This window comes from Solanum dulcamara, chromosome 11, assembly GCF_947179165.1.
Source record: "Solanum dulcamara chromosome 11, daSolDulc1.2, whole genome shotgun sequence".
Taxonomy (NCBI): domain Eukaryota; kingdom Viridiplantae; phylum Streptophyta; class Magnoliopsida; order Solanales; family Solanaceae; genus Solanum; species Solanum dulcamara.
This window is the reverse complement of record NC_077247.1, coordinates 39,819,267-39,840,000: the sequence shown is the minus strand read 5'-3', so window position 1 is coordinate 39,840,000 and position 20,734 is coordinate 39,819,267. Positions and strand designations below refer to the sequence as shown.

Sequence of the window (20,734 nt, the reverse complement as noted above, 5' to 3'; positions counted from 1 at the left end):
TTCTCTTTGTATATCCCCCCTCACAACTAGTCGTGCCTTTAATCTTTCAATACTACCATCAGAGAGATGCTTTATCTTGTATACCCATTTGCAGGGTAAAGCTCTTTTTCCTTTAGGTAGCAAGACAACATCCCAGGTTTGATTGGTCTCCAAGGCCTGAATCTCTGAGTTCATGGCTTCTTTCCATTCTGGATGTTGAGAAGCCTGGTAATAGCAGCTAGGCTTAGTAACATTGGAAAGGGAATGAAGTAGTTGCTGATTATTGAGGGATAAGGAGGAGAAAGCATATCTCTTAGCCTTAGGAGAGTGATCAAAACAAGTTTTCCATAGATTAGTGAGTACCACACTATTGCAAATGTAGTCTCTTAGATATCCAGGTTCATGAGATATTCTGCTAGACCTTCTTGGTAGAGCTGTTATAGGGACAAGAGGAGAAGTATCTGATGTAGTAGAGCTTGGATAAGCATGTTCAAGTTGTGGTAATATAGGTTGTTCAGTAGGGGTTTGCTGAGAGGGACTCAGTGACATATTAGGAAGTGTAGATTCAGAATGTGGACTATAGCCAGAAGTATTGTGTTGAGATTCTGAGGGTGTGACTAGGTAGGAACAACCATTTATAGGTGGGGCTGAGTGATTGTAGAGTGACAGATCAGAATGATGATCTGAGGAAGAGGGGGAGTTGAAAAAAATAGGTGTGTGTGAGTTCTCAGATGAGTTGAAAGGAAAATGTGATTCATGGAATCTCACATCCCTAGATACAAACACTTTCTTTTTATCAAGAGACAACAATTTATATCCTTTCTGTTGTAAAGGATATCCTAGTAAAATACAAGCAGTAGCCTTTTCATCAAACTTGTTTCTTCCCTGTGCCAAGGTGGAAGCATAACACAGACACCCAAAATTCCTCAAATGATCATAGGTTGGTTTCTGTCTAAGCAATATTTCAGAAGGTGTTTGTCCCTTTAGAACACTAGATGGCAGTCTATTAATGATATGAGTAGCAGTCAAGATAGATTCTCCCCAGTAGGACATAGGCAATTTGGATTGAAACATCAGCCCTCTTGCAATTTTTAATAGGTGTCTATGTTTTCTCTCAACAGTTCCATTTTGTTGAGGTGTAGCTACACAAGACAATTGATGCAAAATCCCCTGAGAAGCAAGAAATGCTGATTCTTGTGTGCCTTTCCCCAATTCCAAAGCATTATCAGATCTAATCATCTTAACCTTTACATTGAATTGTCTTTCTACCATAGATAGAAAACTTTTCAGTACAGGAAAAGTATTACTCTTAGTACTCAGTAAGAATGTCTATGTCCCTCTACTGAAATCATCTACTATGGTGAGAAAGAACCTGAAACCATTGTAAGTATTACACTTGTATAGTCCCCAAGTATCTATATGAATAAGATAAAAAATATGCTTGGATTTTATGTTGCTGGTAGGAAAAGCTTGTCTAGTTTGCTTAGCTCTAGGACAAATGTCACAAATAAAATTGGAGTTGGATTCATTAGGGAGAAAACTTAAATGTTTCATTGCTGAAAATGGGAGGTGTCCCAACCTGACATGCCAAAGCTTTACATTAGGTGCAGCATTAACATAAACTGAATCAAATTCTGGAACTGAGATGGGATTTCTTTCTTTTAGAATTGAAAATACATCATTTGAATTGAAAATATTTCTAGACTTGTCACTATTAGAATCCAATAAATAGAGACCCTCTCTAACTTCACCAAAAACTTGAGGACTCTTCACTGAAAGGTCCCACAAGAAACATCCATTAGCAGTAAATAGGACATTATATTGAAACTGGACACAAAACTTGTGAATTGACAGTAAATTGTACTTAAAATCTGGCACAAGTAGCACATCAGTTATGACATGACCTGGAAGAATGGAGATGCTGCCTATATGGGTCACACTTACCTTGAAAGAATTAGGTAAATTAATGTTCAAAGGCATAGGGAGAGGTTTTAGAAATAAGAAGGAATTGGGATCAAAACACATGTGTTCTGAAGCTCCTGAATTAATTATCCAGGAATTCTGTTTAAGATTAGTGAATACAGAATTTGAGTATTTAAGAATGGTACCAGCTACTGCATTTGCATTGATTCCTGTTTTTGTCAATTTGCTTTGTTTGTACATTTGCATCATTTTTGCAATCTGTTGCTTGCTATACTGTTCTTCAAAATTTCCATCATTGATTTCAAAATCTGTCCTCCCAATGTCTTCATCTTTCTGCTGAGTTAAACTTGCATTTGCTTTAATCTGAGACTGATAGTTCCTGGAGTTAGAGAACTCAAAATCTGTAGGGAATCCATGCAGTCTGTAGCAATCATCATGCACATGTCCTGTTTTCCCACAATAAGTGCATGACAGATTTGAATCATATTTTTTCTTACCCTTAAACTTGTTTTGTGGCTTGTTAGATCTCTGGTTCTGGTTTGGATTAGCATACTTCTGATATGTGTTTGTTCCTCTCATTGGTTGATATTTAAGTCTCTGTGCATATCTTCCCTGTCCATTAGCCATGAATGCTGCAAACTCAGTAATTAACTTGTTGTTTGGCTGGTTTGCTTGGCCTACTGCCATAAATGATCCAGAATCAGAAGTGACATTTATGTTTGCATATACTTCCCTTTGGTTCTCATCCTGCAAAAGTAAGTAATATGCAACATCTATTCCAGGTAATGGATTCATCATAAGTATATTTCCCCTTGCCTGAGTATATATATCATTCAGTCCCATTAGAAATTGAATCAACCTTTGATCTTCCAGTGATTTTGTTAACTTTGCTTTCCCATCACAGGTGCATTCACATGAGCAACAGGCAATCGCATTTATCCCATCTAATTCATCCCATAATCTCTTAACTTTGGTGAAGTAACTTGCAATGTCACTATTGCCTTGCACTAAACCTGTTAATTCTTTTTGCAGATGGTAGAGTTTGACACCATTTGATTTGCCAAATCTCTGCTCTAGGCTGTCCCAAAGTTCTTTTGCAGTTTTGAAACCCATCACACTGTCTGCAATATCCTTAGATAATGCATTTGATATCCAACATATGATCATGTCATTGACACAATTCCATTGCTCAAAATCTGCAAATCTCAGATTTGGAACCTTGCAAGTTCCATTGATAAAACCAAGTTTTCTCTTGGCTGATAGAGATAGAAAGATAGATCTTCTCCAACCTGGGTATCCTCTTCCATCAAAAACACTGTTGACTAGAGTCATATCAGGTGAATCTGAATTGCTTAAGTAATAAGGATGGTTGTTTTCATATATGATTCCTTTTTCACCACTGTCTGATTTAATTTCAGTTGTTTCAGGCATTCTGGGATTTTGAAGATGACTTTGATGTTTTGACACAAATTTGGATGGAGCTTAGAGGTGCTCTGATACCATGTAAAAAATTAAAGAAGAAGAAGCTGAAGAAAAGGGAATTTCTGTGTGTCTCATTCATCAAAATGTACATCTACTTATACACAAATTTATGCAACCATTGTAACAGAGACAAAGGAAAATGGGTTGATTTTGTCATATTCTAACTTGTCATTGTTTTATTTTATTTGCCTATAACTATATGGGTATAATCATATTTTAATTTTGCTGTGTTGTATGGACAGGATGAATCCATCTGTATGGATAAGATGAAGCCACGTGGATATCATCATCAGAAGAAGAAGCGGAAGAGTCTTCCAGTGGCTTCTTCTTCAGTCTTCTTTCTCATTTTTCCTTGTGCTCTTCTTCTTTCCTCTTTTTCTTTTACAGGTGTTGTCTTCTTCTTCTTTTCTTTCTTCATGGATGTTCTGGACTTCTCCAACAGGATGTGCTATTAATAAAGAAAGGAGAAAAAGAATGTATTTAGTAGAATTGATTCCTATTCTTCTTGATAAATAGCTTAACATTCAACCTTTTTGGAACATGAGCAGACAATATTAAACCAATTCTAAAAATAATATGCATAAAATATCTAATTTAGTAGAGAGATCATGAATTCACGTGTATCACTATTTCTATGAGAGATACGTCCAGATCATGTCATTGCAACATTTTTCGATTGAATTACCATCACACACAAACAATGATTTCCCTTGTAGAATCTCAAAATTATAACTCATCTTTACATGATATATTTCTATCATAAAATTAAGAAAGTCACCTCATCTAGTCAGATCTTAAAATTAGCAATAAGATGCACATTTTTTTCCACTTAGTATTTGATATTTTTAAAAAAAAAATCTAATTAATCAAAATTCACATCACACAAAAATAATATACATAAATATCTAATTTAACAGAGGATATCATGTATTTATATCTAAGTTAGCTAATTCTCCTGATTATTATAGGTGACAAATAGACGGAAAAGAAAGCTAAAAAGGAAAAGATGAAGTTGTCATGATAAACATATTATTTCATTAAAAGCATACATCTTGATTATAATTGGAGTAATCAAGATAGCATATATTTTTCCTAATTTTTTTTCAATACATTGGGAGCAACGTTGAGTTGAACTTTCTTAGTAGAAATAGAACCATGATGACAGCGCTTCAGACAATCTTCCATGCAAAAAGGATTGACAAGACACATAAGTTGATATTTTTTTTCACATGACAATTTCACCTCACCAGTACCTTCAACATTTGCCACAAAAATCACAACGAAAAATAATGCTACTAGCATCTTTGTGAAATTCATTTTTGAGTTAGAAATTTTCGGATTTGATTTGTATTTTGGGATTTGCTAGATGAAAGCAAAGTACCACTATTTATAATGAAAATTTTCAGTTCAATTAAATTTTGGTCAAGTTACAATTTAAACCTCGTAATCGATGAAAATTTGACTACACCAAAAAAAAAAAATACAGTACAACCTGCAGTGTATATGTTTGACTATGATACTTCCTTAGCCCATTTTTTCTTGTCCACTTTAAAAATTAAGGAATAATTTATTAATTAATTCCTCATTTATTTTTATTATTACTCAAAATATTGAATTTATTATATTAAAATATTAAGAGGTAAAATTGTCATTTTATTTATTATTTTTTTAAAGGTGTGTCAAGTTAACACCTTTTCTGTCCCCGTCGTTACAGATAAGCTAATTGGAAAGAAATCCGAGCCAGAAAATTTTGGATAATGACTTGAGAAATTTTGAACTTAGGTCAGACTCGAACGAAATCTAAGTCAGATGAGGTCTAGGATGATCCGAAAATGGATGGGGAACTGAACCTATAACTTGTTTGAGTTAGTTGATAGCCAAGACGATACGGAGCCTATACGGCTTAACGAAATCGCAATCGAGTGAAAGATATATTTTAAGGCGTCTTGATACAAGGATGTGTTGCAAAAGAGGAGACTTTGAGACTCTTTACGAGCTCTCTGTCTTCGCATATCCCGCCTGTAATGACCCGTTAGGTCATTTTGAGAACGAGTCCTCTTTCCTTCATAAAAGACTCCTTCCGTACATTTAAATTGAGAATTTTGGACTATTCGATAACTTCAGTTAATTAATTGATGGGTGATTTTAAATAATTAATTTAATTGATGGACTAAAGTGTTAATTTATTAAATATCCTATACCATTTTTTTATATTTATTAAAATAGGTTAGTAGGGTTTGTTACTTTAGTACCTAATTAATTTTTAAAAAAAAGCAAGAAAGGACGAGAAACTTACCTTCGCAGACGACGACGAGAAGAGATCACTGCACTACAATTCAGGTAAGCTTAAGTTTGGGGGGGGGGCACATTGTTTTTACTTTATTAGCATCATGTGCAAGTATGAAAGCAATAGGAAATCTGGCATGTTGTTGCCACTGGTTTCATAACCAGTAGCTTCAATTTTAACTATTACTATATTGTTTTACATTATAAATTAATTTTTTTGATATATTGAGATAGGTAATTAAATATTATGTGTATATGTTATATGAATTTCATCAAATTTGTGACATTGGAGAAAATTAAGACTTAACCCTAGGCTTGAAATTTAGAAAATATAAGATTTGATTTATTAATTGGCATCAAGATTTGGGAACTTGATTATAGATTTGTGTGAGTTTTTGGGTCTAGTATAGACATGGGTGTTGCTAGTTTTGAAATCTTATTGTGATTATTTATTTGACTAAATTACGTTGATTTGGAGGCCCAACAAAAAGAAAAGGCTCAAGTCCCGGAGTGATTGCTCATTTATTTGAGGCAAGTGAATTTCTAAACCTCAGTTTAAGCTTGTAGATGCTTGTATTTCTGTGTTATGTGTACTGGAGAGTAATGGGAATTTGACTGGGTTATTGACTGTATGATTGACCTTAAGAATGGAGATGAGGGGTATAAAATGGTGACCTAATGACATGGATTAGTGGAATTGATATGTTGTGATTATGAGTTTATTTTGGACATATGAAATGACTATGTTGATGTGAGATAGGAAAAATAATTGTTGTTGTCATGTTATTATCGTGAATCATATGAACATAAATTGATTGCATTAGTTCTGACATGCTGTGCTGAGACTGAAAATGATATGAAATAAAGGGGTCGGGCCATACGCTCCGTGGTAGGTATTATGAAATAAAGGGGTCGGGCTACACGTTCCGTGGCAGGATATGTATATTGAGGGGACGGACCACACGCTCCATGGCAGGTGACATGGACAGAAATGTCTCCCATGGGTTCCGGACTGTAATTTAGTGGATATGTACCGATAAGACAGGCATGCATCATCTCATTGCATTGCATCGCATTTTATTGATAATTGTGAATTCTTGTTTACCACTTATTGCTCTATATATGTTGAATTTGACTTGATATGATTCACTTGATAAGACTACCGATGAATATTCATGGACTGTATTGTTATTATTGTGTAGAGTGTAGAGTTGAGCTAGTTTTATGCAGGTTGTAGTTGAGGAGGTTCGGTTGGGATGATAGGAGTACTTGTATCTATTGAGCTTTGCTTAGTTTTAGTTATCCACTCGCTGAGTACTGTGTTGTTTGGTACTCACCCCTTGCTTCTACACTTGTATAGGTTGTGAGTCCAGACCTGCTTGATCTCCTCGCATTTTATACCACATCCGAGGCTATCATCTCGAGTGTTGAGGTAGCTGTTACATCCATCTAGCGGACACCTCTTACTCCTTTAATATGTTTTAGTCCTATTCTAGAGACAGAGACATTGTGACTGTATTTTCTTTCGTACTTCGGTAATGTATTAGTGGCTTGTACACATGACAATCAGTCTTGGGAATTTTGAGATTATTTATTTGTTTTTGACTAAGTTAAACCTTGCTTTATCTCAATTACTTTCACATTTACTTTACGTTGAGTTTTAGGCTGACTTATCTTGGTGGGTTGAGATGAGTGCCATCACACCCGAATTTGGATCGTGACACCACCAGGACAGGGCCGCTAGAGCGGGATGATCCCGCTGTGGCAAGACAGTCGTGACTTAAGTTTGGAGAAAAATCCCAGAAATGGTATTCCTTCTGCAAAACCGTTCTGAAGAAGTTAGGAGGTGACCCAGGGCTCTTTTGATCATTTTCCACGATTCCTCATGCCAAAGGTAAGATTATTACTCCCCTACTTCGTAATTCGATTCCTAAAACCTAGACTTATGATTGATAATCATTGAGGGAGGGTTTTGACCTGAAACTTATGGTGGAAAATAGACCTAGATGGGGGTTAGGAACATGGGTTGGTTTGAGAGGGGGAATTATGCTATAATTTGTGTAAATTGACCATTATATTGATCCTTTGTATGTATTTACTATCTTTAGACCATGAGTAAGCTGAACGAACCAGAAAAGGGAAAGCTCCTGCACTTTATAGTTGTTAAAGCTTGAGTTTGAGGTAGGTGATGGTTTGTTTTCCCATATGTGATTCATATATTACTCCGCTATATGCATATGTGTATATGAATAAGGAAGAATGGAATGAGCTATACGAAATGACTACTTACTGACCATGACTTGTGATAAACATATTTTTGGTAGATATAATAGTTGACTTTTTATTGTGATTGTGGCTAACTTATATGCTAGGATCGGGTGTCGCGTTCCGACACACATTTGGATCGGGTGTCACGTATCGACATATATTTAGATCAGGTGTCACTTTTCGACAAATAATAAGTATTTATAGGTCCCATGAGAGGGCCTTTATGTGAAATTGCATGATAGTTGAGACTGATGAACTGTGATTATGTTAGGTATTTGTTATGAGCTGTTAATGGTTAAGTATATTTTGTATATATGTGCTCACTGTGCTGTATTTGCTTGTTACTGGCTAGCTGCGTGATCCTACCAGTACACTGTTGACTTCGTGTACTGATACTACACTTTTTCTGTTTTTATTGAGTACAGCCTTACAGGGCATATTCAGACGGTTGTTGAGAGACCTAGAATAGAGGACCATTAGCTGCCAGAGTTCGAGGGTGAGCTAATTCTTTTAGGCTGCCATAGGCTCTCCTTGTTCTAGTCCTTCTTTCAAGACTCAGATTTCATTGTTTATTATTTTTATGACTTTTGGGGTTGTATTTTCTTTCGTAGACTTGTTGTTTTGTTAAGAGGTTTTGGTACATCGACTTTCAATTCCTAGGGGTTAAATTCTACAATGTTTAGGTTGATGACTAGATTGTTCTGAGTTTATGGGAACTCAACCTTAATATTTTTATCAAACATGCTTCTGCATTTTTAAATTGTCTACCTCATATAAGTATTGTTAGTTGGGCTGAAATAGTGGTTGTCCCATCAGAGGGTTAACGTGGGTGCCAATCATGATGGGCCGGGGATCGTGACAAATAGTCATTGTATACTTCATATATAGTTTATATATACTTCATGTATAGTTGAATTATTTTTCAGTATTTTGAATGTATCAATAATGCATAGTCAATGCATAACTTATGTATAAGTAAACTAAATTATATAGTTATGGGTCGTTTGGTAGAGTATATTAGCAAAATTAATGCATGCATTAATTAACTGTATTAGTAATACCATGAATTTCTAGGTATTAGTAATACAAGGGGATTTAATGCATGCATTAAAATGATTAAAGACTCGATTACCCCTCAAAATTCTTTTTATATATTTTCCACCATAATTGTTGAGGATATTTTTTAAAATAAATATTTTTATGTAATGCATGTTATTTTTAATTCACTAAATCAAACAATACATAAGAAATATTCTATGTATAATTAATGCAAGCATAACTAATACAAACATTACTAATACAAGCATTACTAATACACTCTATTAGTGTATATTTTTTATAATTTTTGACAAGTTATATTATATAATCTGTTTTTTATAATTTTTAACTATTTCTTATGTAAATAAAATATAATAACTATATATATATTTGAATAATCACTTGATTTTTCATGGGCCGGCTTAATCGCAGACGAGGCACTCAATGGGCCAACACATCAGTTCCGTTCCTGACGGTTTGGCTAAAGCTGACACGCGAAAACGTGGCACGTGATCATCACGTGTATACTACTATTGCAGATGATAAAATAAAAAAATAAAAAAAAAGGAATTCAAGTAAAGGAAAAAAGTAAATCAATTTTGAGACTCATCACTCTCTAACCCGCGAATTTACGACAAGGTACGCTTCTGGTATATGTGACTACTTATGAGTTTCTGTAATATCGTTTCATATTCATTCATTACCTCATGCTTCTTGAGCAAATTCCTTATAGTGTTCTTGATCCTGTAGTTTTTTAAATCGTTAAAATCTATCATTTTTCCTTGTGTTTGATTTATATTACGAATTAGTGAGATGGGTGTTGAAAAGTTCAATTTTTTAACTGTTCGGGATTTAAATTTTTCTAATTTGGATCAAGGGTTTCTCAAATGATGCGAATCTTGAGTGGAAATGTTTTTCTTTTTCTTTTACTTTTCTTGGAATGATTTGCGGTTTATTTGAATTAATTGTTGTAGTTGGGTGTGTTAATAGTACTGTAATGGATGAGAAATCTCTATTTTCTACTGTTGTATAGTTGGGTATAAAAGTAACTAATGTTTGGCAGTAGTACAAGGTGGATGTGAGGATAGTGTATCCGACTATGTTGGTCCGACTATTCAAAAATATTGACAGGTGCGTGTCGGATACTCTAAACATAGTGTATTTTCGGAGAATCTGACTCGGGTGCGGCAAAAATTTTAGAGAGTCCGAGTATTGAGATATTTGTTAAGGAAAATGACCTCAGTCATTTCTCTTTTGGTGGAAAATATCTTCGAACACATTTCCAAGAATTCAAGGTAATACACAGGTGGAAATGGTTTTCCATCAAGAAATACATTTTATGGTAAAAAAATCTTTGCCCTGCCAAACAAAGGAAAAAGGAAGAGGAAGAACAGAAAACATGTATCGTTATTTGGTTGAAACTGCAATGAACTCTTAAAATGAAAGAGATAAATTAGGAACAGTTTGGAGGTGGCAAAGTAGGAGGATTATTACAAGCACATTATATTTATACTTACAACAACAATATACACAGTATAAGCTTACAAGTAGGGTCTGAGGGAGGGTATATGCAAGACTTTACCCCTATCTTGTAAGGGTAGGGAGGTTGTTTATGATAGACCCTTGGCTCAAGAAGAGATGAAAAGGAAACAGTAATAATTTATATTCATTTTATTGGAGTTATGCACATGTGAAAGCCAGTAGGTCTCTGCCCAATGCATTTCAAGCTTCTTTGAGGATTTTGACACTCTATCTGCACTATCTGTTTCTTAATTATATGACTGCTTACTAAAAGACGTGACTAGAATGTTTCTAGAATTGTTCAATATTGAGGAAATAACTTTCATTTTTTAGAACTATGTAAAAAAGCTCTTAGAAATTTCTTATCCAAAAACTTGTATATTCTCTCTTTTTGATCAATTATAAGTGAAAATATTCTCTTTTAGCATTCTTATTCAGAGTCTCTAACATGGCCCTTAGCTATATTCATAACCATATTGGGATACCTTAAAGCTTACTATGTATCTGTTTTCTACCATGGAAGCTCCATCTCACACTCCTAGCACTACGGTAATCAATTCATTTCTTTTTCTTTTGATAACTGTGGTGTCCGGGCCAGCTTGCGCGCACCTCGACTAATTCCACAAGATATCTGCCACATCTCACCAACAACAAGTACCAGAGAACGCTGTCCACCAAGGCTAGAATAGATGAGAAGAAATCACCTAGTGTATTTGTCTCTAGGATCTAAGGTGCACTTATGAGAGCTGATCTCAAAAGCAATATAGTTTTACCACCATGGAATTGTCAGTATGTGTGAACAATCACTTGTTTGCTTTAATGCAGTGGGAGCATCTGTACTCTCACATCCTTTAGGCTTTAACCTTCTGGCTTCTTTCGGTTCTTCCGGTCTGAAAGAGGTCATGTTTACCAGAGATTTATCAATCGTGTAGTCATCTGTGTTATTAAGTGCCATGACTCGTCCCTTAAAGCAAGAAGCGATGCAAACAAGGTGTTATCACTTTATGCACTTCTGAGGAGTGAGACTAGAAATCCCAACAAGAAGTGGTCGATTCTTTGAATCTTGCTTCAAGATGAGAAAATAGAAGAGGAAAAATGACATTTTTCTATTTGTATAGTACGGTTAGTCGCCATGTACGTTTCAACTTTCTCGTTGTTGTTATTGTGTTCTTTTTCTTCTTCTTCTCGAGTTTGTAATACCTATCCACTTATTTTGTTGGTTGGAAGTAATGCCTATCCATTTAATACTTATGCTTTTGTAGTTCTTTGGTTTCTGTTCATTCTTCTTCATTTTCTTCAAATAGTACTCTTTTTCTTCTACTATGCAAGTCCTTTGTCTTTGGTGTCTTTTAATTCTGGGGTTCTCTTTTGCCTATCTCCTCTATTCTCCTAGTACAATTACTAAAGTAACCAAATATGACATTGGATACTGCAAATTAATTTATTTAATGGTTGATTAATTGTAAATGAAAATTTGTTTAATGATTGGAGTTATCTTTTGATGGGACTGTTGAATTATATTTGAATGTTCTGAGAAGTTGGATTAATATCATCATTACTGTATATTGGATGCTGATATCAGTAATTCCAATTGTGATTTGATTATTGTATGTACTAAAACCATCTGTTTTTACTTTTTAGTACTACTTTATTTTCGATAAACTGTACTTCAAAGAAGCGTGCGCTTCACTTATTGCCTTTTACCTCTGAGTTTCATGCACCTTCACACTTTTTTCTCTTAGAAATATTGGTATTGGTTCATTTTCAGGTTTAAAAAACGGATTTGACTAATGGATGCTGACACAGCGATTAATGCATCAACTTCCACCAGAGGTCTTAACACCAATGAAGTGGAGGCAGAATCAAATACAGTAGACTCTCTAGAAGTTTTGTCATCCAGTGTTAATGTCATGCAAGAAGTAGGAAGTGTCGGGGAGATCTTAACAAGGCTTGAACTAGACTTGGCAGGTTTCTCTGAGAAACTAGTGAATCTAGATTTATTTGTGATGCATGTGGAAACAAGAGAAAGTGACTTTGAGGCTTTTGCCTCCGAGAAGGAGCACACTTCAAATGACATTGTTGAGAAGGCAATAGAGTTTGATCTCTTATCTGGGGTCCTGGATTCAGAGGTGACGGAGCTAGGCGGTTTGTTATCCTCTGTTGCAATGGAGATTGACAATGTGCGGAAGGTCATATCTTCATGTGGCTATGTGGATGAGGCTTTCATTTCAATAGAAGAGAAGTTACATGACAGTGAAAAATCCCTCAAGCAGTCGCAGGATCACCTTTTAGAATTGAGGGCGCAATGTACCAACTTCCATGGGATTATGCTCACCTGCCAGGGGGACCAAAATTGTGAGTTTATTTTTATTTTATGTTATTTTTGAAGGGAGGGTTTCTTTACAACATCCTTCTATCATTTTAAAAAATTCTTTAAATCCTGCATAATGCTGAATAGCCTTTGAAGCTTCAGTTAAAGAAATCTTGGGTTATGCTACTCAAAATCCACTGTGGTCAGCCCATTTCAAAGCAATCAAAGATGGGCTTCGGTGGAACAAATGCAAAGTGAATGGATCACTGGAACTAAGATTCTACTTAAATGTTCATGCATCAGGGATGCACGTTTGTTTTCAATTTATCATATTTGCTGTCATTATTATTATTCTCGAATAAGTAGATGTTTTCCTTTTTTTAAATAACCGTGGTATCTGGGCCAGTTTGCGCGCCTCAACTAATTCCACAGGATGCCTGTCACCTCCCAACAACAACAGGTACCAGGTATCTCTGTCCACCAAGGTTTCTGTTCTAGAATAGGTTGGAAGAAATCACATAGTGTTTTGTCTCTGGGACTTGAAATTTGAACTTGAGACCTCAAGGTGCTTAAACTCGCTTCATTGACCACTAAGCCACAACCAAGTGGATGCGTGTTAATTTCATGTTGAGCAGTATTTAGTGTTTTATGCTCCATGCAATTTACTTATCCCATCAAGCTTCTCCCATGCTGACTGACCACCCCTTTGGATAATATATGGAAAAAGGAAGAGAGAGGAGAAAAGAAGGATATCTGCAAATATTTAATGATTTTATTTCTTTTAGCCCTGCATGTCTGGACCCGGAAATGTATATTGATGCTCTCTGCATGAGGCATTTTGTTGCTATTATGTGCTTGAGTTAAAAACAAGTAATTTGTGGGACATCAATAATCCTTATCTAATCATACTTCATGCTGATGCATCTTGAAAGGGCAAGATGGCGAGGCAGCAGACTACTTTAATGGTGATGCACTTTTAACTCCAAAGACAAAGATAAAAATGCAGACTGTTGAACAGCAGAGACACATTCTGCGGATGCTGGAGAAGTCTTTGGCCAGGGAGTTAGATCTTGAGAAGAAGCTTACTGAATCTAGACAAGTTGAAGAAGAATTAGAAGTCAGGTTGCAGCAAGAAGCTTTCTGCATGGAGGAAGAAATTGAAGATGCTTTGCAAAGGTTGTTTGAGGGAGAGAATGCTGCTGAAGTCCTCTTAGGAATTTCAAAATCACTACTGGGTCGACTCCAGATGACGCATTTTAATCTGAACGGTACTGTTCAGAAAGTAAGCTACTTACAATCTAAACTTCAAGAACTGGAAGAACATTTAAAAGCAAAAGAGAACTTATTAGGGAAGTCTGAAAGTACTTCTAAAGAGCTCAGGGACAAGGTTGAATCTCTTGAGAAACGGTTGGAGGACTCTGAGTTCCAGCTGTCCAACTATACAGCATCTGCAAAGAAAAGTCAGGAGTTAGAATCTGAGACCCTTGAAATGGAAGATATAATCAATACATTGAAGGAAAAGAATTCTGAAGCAGAAAGAAGAATTGATACAGCAGAAACTGAGTGTAAAATATTGAAAGAAGCAAATGTGGAACTTGACAAAGAGCTGAACCTCCTGAAAAGCAGTAGTAGCACTACTTCTGAGAGGATAAATGTACTTGAAAAACAGCTGAGGGACTCTGAGCTTCGACTTCAGCACGCAGTTGCATCTGCTGAAGCTAGTCAAGAGAAGCAAATCATGTTGAATTCTACAATCAAAGACATGGAAGATTTGATTGATGATCTAAAATCAAAGGTTTCTAAAGCAGAAAGTTTGATGGAGAGTGCGGAAGATAAGTGCATTATGTTGTCAGAATCTAACTCAGATCTCAATGAAGAATTAACTTTTGTAAGGGGTAGGTTGGCATGTTTGGAGGCATCATTACGCCAAGCTGAGGAAATGAAGAATGCTACTGCCCGAGATATTAACTTCCACAGTAAATTGATAACAGATCTGATTTTGCAATTGGCTCTTGAAAGAGAGAGACTTGAAAAGCAGGTTTGTCACTCCTACTGACTCTCATTCCTGTTATGACTGGAATTATCTTGATAACATTTACGACTTTCCTTTTCCTCCACTCTATCCAGTTTTTGAATACTAGTTACTACTCTAAAACGGCCTAAAATTATGCCTAACAACGAGATTGCACTTGGATAACACAACATTTTTTGTCAAAAAATATGTATTTGTTATTCATGGACTTTGGTGTAACCTTAACAGCTTCATAAATTTAATGACTTCTAAAATGCAGTGGTTGTGTGTGCAAGCTTGTCTGTATAATTGATGCATTTTTCTTTTTCCTTTTTACTTGTTTCAGCAGCAATATCTGTTCATTCTGTCGAGTTTGACATTTTCTTGCTCTGGATTTAGTCAATTTTTCAGCATTCGTGACCATATATATCACACTGTAATCATTAGAAGTATTCATTAGAAGTAATTCTTGCTAATAATATATATGCATAGACGCGCACACAGACCCCATGCACACATATTATTGTTTGACAAAGATGTGTTCTAAACGTCAGGTATTCTTGAGTTTCCAATGGTCTCTACACATTCACAGATTCAGGTTCTATCATTCCTATAACACTAACATTTGTACCACTTTCAGTGGCTCCTTTCACTGAGCAAAAACAGTCATGTTCAAAGGAAAGCAATGAAAATGGGCTAAAGTAGATAGAGCAAGATTGGGCACACCTGAAAGTTTCAATTTGTGTTTGTTGATAATTATTACAGCAACCTTCTGTTGCAACATTTGCTCTTGTTGCAGGAAGAAATTTGCTGAAAAGGAAGAGTTGAAAGAGCTATACAAGATGTTCTTGACCATTATTAATAAGATTTACTTGATATAAAAATTAGCTAGTGAGTCTTTCAAAATAGTTAGTATTTATAAGTCTAATCTGAGATGTGCTTAGCTTGTGACAGTTATTCAGTTGTCAGCTTGGCCTTTTGTGGTTAAAGTTGGTTATATATTTTCCTGCGTGACTTCTTCATGAAGAGAATTCATTTGGACTAAATGTTAGAACAATGGCATTGTTTGAAGACTATTTTTATGGGGGTAATTGTATGATTTTCTCAGTCAGATTAGTGATTTTTCTGCAAAAAATGTTCAGATTGCTTTGCTGATAATGGAAAATAAGGCCCAAAAGAAGCTTTTTCAGCAAAAGGATAAAGTTCCTTCGCTGTCTCCCCAAAGTGATGGCAAAGATACCAAGGAATCCGTGCTTCCCAAGGCTGAGCTTTCTGCTGCAACTTCTCCGAATGAATGCAAGGAAGAAAAAATGAAGTTCTCATCAATAACTAATGTGGTTCGTGATTTATTCGGTCTTATGCTTATTGGTCTTATGCTTATTGTTATACACGAGTCATATGTTCTTCTGGTTATTTTAGTATTTTGATATACTATTTTAGATGCCAGTCAACTACTATTTTCTGATGCTGTACGTCCCATTATCAACCAAATAACCTTAGCTGTGCGCCTGTGCCTATAAGTGAAAATCTTGAGTACTTCTTGTTTACCCAAAGCTAAAATTATTTTGGTTGACAACTTAACAAAGGAAAGGCGCCTAGCTCTGTTGTGAAACTGTTGTTTCTGTTGTTCATTTTCAGGAAGAGAATGTTTCTGGAGACTTTATGTTGAGCGAGTCAAAAGAGGAAATGACTTATTCTTCAACCAGACTTGATGCCTCGCGGGACATAGATGCAAGGCAGCTTAATTGGAAGTATGTCCTTACAGCAGTTCTCATGTTTTTGATATCCGCAGTGGTGGTTGTTTTAATGCAGAACCAGGGAAGCCAGCTTTGATAGTGCTCGAGATTTTTGTTACTCGATCAAGAGACCCTCGGCATAAGGCACTTCTCAGAAATCTTTAGGCCTACCTTCATCGTGTCCTCCCTTACTGCTTGTCACCAGTAATTATCATTTACTGGTGATGAGTATAACTTTGACACTTGAGGCTGGAACTCACTCAACACGCTTAAACTAGTTTGACACCCCCCCCCCCCCCTCCCTCTTTTTGACTAAATAGCAGTTTCTTACACATGCATAGTTTTGCCATTCAGATTTTATCAGCTTTACAATTAGTGTTCAGTAGGCGCTTTACAGTACAAACAGTAGGCCCTCATTTTCATCCATGCATGTAAACTCAGGCTTCTCATGCTTTACCTTTCCAATCATCTGTTTGTAGGCATTATTTGCCAATGCCTTCTTGGTACTGTTTTTTTATACTAAGAGATGAATGCGAGTAAGTTCTAATTAGTTGTATTAGTTAGTCCAGAAAACCTTGCACTTGTACGCATTTAAAGGCTACTTGTTCCTCTCTTTCTTGTTTCTTGCCAAGTGCCTTAAAGATCATTTCTTTATGTAGTTAATCAACTTGGCGCTCGTTTTGTATGTTATATCCCATGGGATGACTATCCCACCTTCTACTTAGTTTAGGGAAAGTTTCATTGTGTAAATGATTGATTTGGAGTGTTTGCATCCTTATCTTAAATTTTCCCTTTTTTTGTTTTTCTTAGTACTAATAATCCTATTTTATCTATCTTGACTTTTTAATAATCGCTCTACCTCATACTTTATATTTTCTTAAAGATTTATCCTGCAATTTATTAATGTGTTACTAAGTGAAAAATGATACAATATATCCAATTTATTAAATAATATGATACATGAAATAATGTGGTCTCTCTGTTTTAATTTATAGATGACTCATTTTTTTAAATAGTTTTAGAAAGAATGATAAATTTTTATATAATAGCAGTTTAATTTTAAATATTTATTTTATTTTTAATGAATTTTACAAGTCAACTAAATACTCCCTTCGTTTTCTTTTATTTGTCAAATTTTGATTTGACACACTTATTATAAAAAATCAATGATTGATATACTAAGTTTATCATTTTACCCTTATTAATCACTAAATTTATAATCTAAATTTTAAAAATATTAATTTTTTAATAAATTGAGGATATAATAGATAATTGTTTTTTTATATTTTCTTGATTTGTTAAATTTGATAAGTACAAAGAAAAATCAAATTAGAAATTTTTTTATAAGTAAAAAGGAATCGAGGGAATATAAAGTGTGCCATAGGAAGCAACAATCATGACGTATATTATTTTTTCACTGACGAAAGAGAAATTAATTTGCTTGTCTACCACCCGAAAGACAACGGGTCGAGAGAGCCGAAAAAGATTGTGAAACCAGCAAAAGTGGAACAATGGCAACTCCGAACGCCCCTTAAAGATTGAAATTTGAATTATCGCTTTGTTTCTTCAATTCAATGGCGGAAGTTTCTGGAATCCACCGTTTCCACCTCCCGACAACCATCCATGCTACCGTCGCCGATGAGGATGATGATGATGATGAGGAGTACCAACATCCATTTGCTTTCGATTTCGACTCCCTTTCTCCTCCTAATCACACCCTTTTTATCCAATCTCATAATTTCAACTTCACCCCCAATTCGAAACCCGAACCCGGTTCCCTAGATTCAGATTTTGATTCTGATCACTCGGGTTTGCTTGCAGATCCGAATTCCTCTATCGCTGATGATGACCAAATGAATTTCGTTACGGATCTGTTCGTGACCCGTGATGGAAACGTTACAGAAGATCCTGGTTTTGATAGTGGGAATAGGGTTTTTCTAGAGGATGTATACGGCGATTTTGGATCTGATTTTGATGGGGTTCTTCTGCAGTCAGATTCTAATGGGCTTGATACGGATGCTGGGCTTCGGGTTGTGGGTATTGGGTCGGACTCTGATTCACAAGAAGTGGAGCTGAATGCTGGGGATGTTGATCAGCATGGTGTTAATGGGTTTTGGAATTGCCTTCGGATCGATGATCAAAGGGATTTGAATGACGATTTTGAGTGGGAAGAAGTCAATGAAAGGGGTGATGATAGAGATTATTTGAGTTCTGTAATTGATGGAATTGAAGAAATATCAGTTTCTTCAGATATTTCATCTTCTGAAGGAGGGAACTCGAATTCGGATTCAGTTGATGAGCCGGTGAGGAATTTAGAGTGGGAAGTTCTGTTGGCCGTTAATAATATTGAAAGAAGCCTCGAATTTGATGGAAATGATGATGGGATTGCTCATGTATACGATACTGATCACGATGCCTTGTTTGGGCAATTTCTGGAAAGTGAAGGAACTTTGAAGGGTAGTCCACCAGCAGCTAAATCTGTTGTTGAAAATCTTCCTTTGGTGGCTTTGAAGGACGAAGAGAACAAGACAGCCTGTGCTGTTTGTAAAGATGAGATTTTGGTCGTGGAGAAGGTGACTGAGCTTCCTTGTTCCCATTATTACCATTGGGACTGTATTGTACCTTGGTTAAACATACGTAATACATGCCCTATTTGTCGCCATGAGTTACCCACAGATGATACTGATTATGAAAGGAGGAAAAATGGAAGGCGTACTGGTGCTGGAGCTCAACTCATTAGTGACTTTCAGGTTAGATACAATTTTGAAATAGTCCCTTAAGACTTTTTTCCTATTCACACACAGATATCATAGGATGTGCATATTCCCTTTGTGGTGAGTATGTTGATTCTTTTTATAGGCTGTTCCTTTTCTTTAATTTTTTACTTTGGGTACAATGTATGTATGTAAGATTTCCAGTTTGTATGACAGTATGAAATTTATACTTGCTGTAATTGTACCACTAGACAGTGAGACAAAGTAAAAGGATTACTGAGTCATTAATACTATTATAGACTACAGAGATTGATAAATGTTTGAAACATTTTTGGTGCATTTTGACTTTTGATTTTGTGTTACCTATAACTTGTTCATATTGATTTAGAAGGAAGATTTTATCTTTCTCAGTTCTCTTTGAGATATTTGAGTCAATACTCTTGAAAAGAAACTAAGAAAAAAAGGAAAGAAACAAATGGCCACATGGGTTCTATGTGTTCCTTAGCAAGGAATCATCGATCAATCCCTGTCTAGTGAACTGGTGGTTTCTCTGTTATAACCTCAGGCTTCAGTTTGTGCATTATTATGTGGGCCTGTTATAGCCTCAACTCAACTTGTGTGGTGCTTATGATCTAATTTGCCAAGATGAACGGCAGCCAAGGGTGAAGCTGAAGGGAGGCAAGGGGGTTCAATTGAGTTGTGGAAAACATTTCTGTACAAATAAGGCAAAAAAAGATCTTTTTGGGGTTATATATGAATCGTTGAACCCCTTATGTTACGTCAAGGGAAGATTCTAGTGAAGTGGTAAAAGGGGGTTCAAGAGTTGCTTTAGGTCATACATTCAAATCCTAGGCGTGAGTCATGACACTCCAGTATTTTTTGAGTCCCCTTATATAAAGCCACTGACAGCAGCAGCCTGTGAATTGCTTATAGTTCTGTGAATAAAACCATGCTATACAACACAAAAAGGGATAACAGAGGATAATATTGAAGCGGTGCAGGATATGATAAAATTTAGAGAAACATTAGTCCTTATTTGTAATTCTACTAGGATAAAATAATCCTGCTGAAGGATGACGTTTTAGGCTTTGCTTTTAGTCTGATCCATCCTGGCCTTTAAGGTTTAAAGATGGCCAAGTAATGAGTTGGAATATCTGGGTTCGTTTTAGTATGTGGTTTGTTGAATAATCCTTAATCGATGGATGCAACAGATCCTGAGAGCATAGTTAGTCAATATTGGGGTCTCATATTATGTTGTCCACACACTTTATATGTCCATCCTTCAGCATGTGAGGGTGGTAGATTGTCCCATGTTGATTGAATGAAACTTTGAGTATTGAGAGATGTTCATGTTATTCCCAATAAAACGACTCGGTAACAGATCGCTTGAGGGAATGGATTATTGTCACTGTACGTGATCTGGCAATCCTCACCTCATTAGCTATCTTCATTAGCTATCTTTTAG

At 35.8% G+C, this 20,734-nt stretch overlaps 2 protein-coding genes across 3 annotated transcripts; both read left to right on the top strand.

Moving 5' to 3' along the window:
- Positions 1–9,538: 9,538 nt before the first annotated feature.
- Positions 9,539–17,178, top strand: LOC129873400 (WPP domain-interacting tail-anchored protein 1). 2 transcript variants are annotated; one of them, XM_055948487.1, is made up of 5 exons: positions 9,539–9,615; positions 12,266–12,852; positions 13,741–14,846; positions 15,962–16,156; positions 16,458–17,178. In XM_055948487.1, the coding sequence occupies exons 2-5, from the start codon at positions 12,288–12,290 to the stop codon at positions 16,650–16,652; spliced, it is 2,061 nt and encodes a 686-aa protein (XP_055804462.1). In that variant the 5' UTR covers positions 9,539–9,615; positions 12,266–12,287; the 3' UTR covers positions 16,653–17,178. The 2 variants fall into 2 exon arrangements, with proteins under 2 accessions (XP_055804462.1, XP_055804463.1); XM_055948488.1 differs by lacking the exon at positions 9,539–9,615 and adding an exon at positions 10,182–10,271.
- A 767-nt stretch (positions 17,179–17,945) lies between these two features.
- LOC129874812 (uncharacterized) lies at positions 17,946–19,586 on the top strand. The gene has a single exon (XM_055950177.1). The coding sequence runs from the start codon at positions 18,130–18,132 to the stop codon at positions 19,333–19,335; it is 1,206 nt and encodes a 401-aa protein (XP_055806152.1). The 5' UTR covers positions 17,946–18,129; the 3' UTR covers positions 19,336–19,586.
- Positions 19,587–20,734: the final 1,148 nt, after the last annotated feature.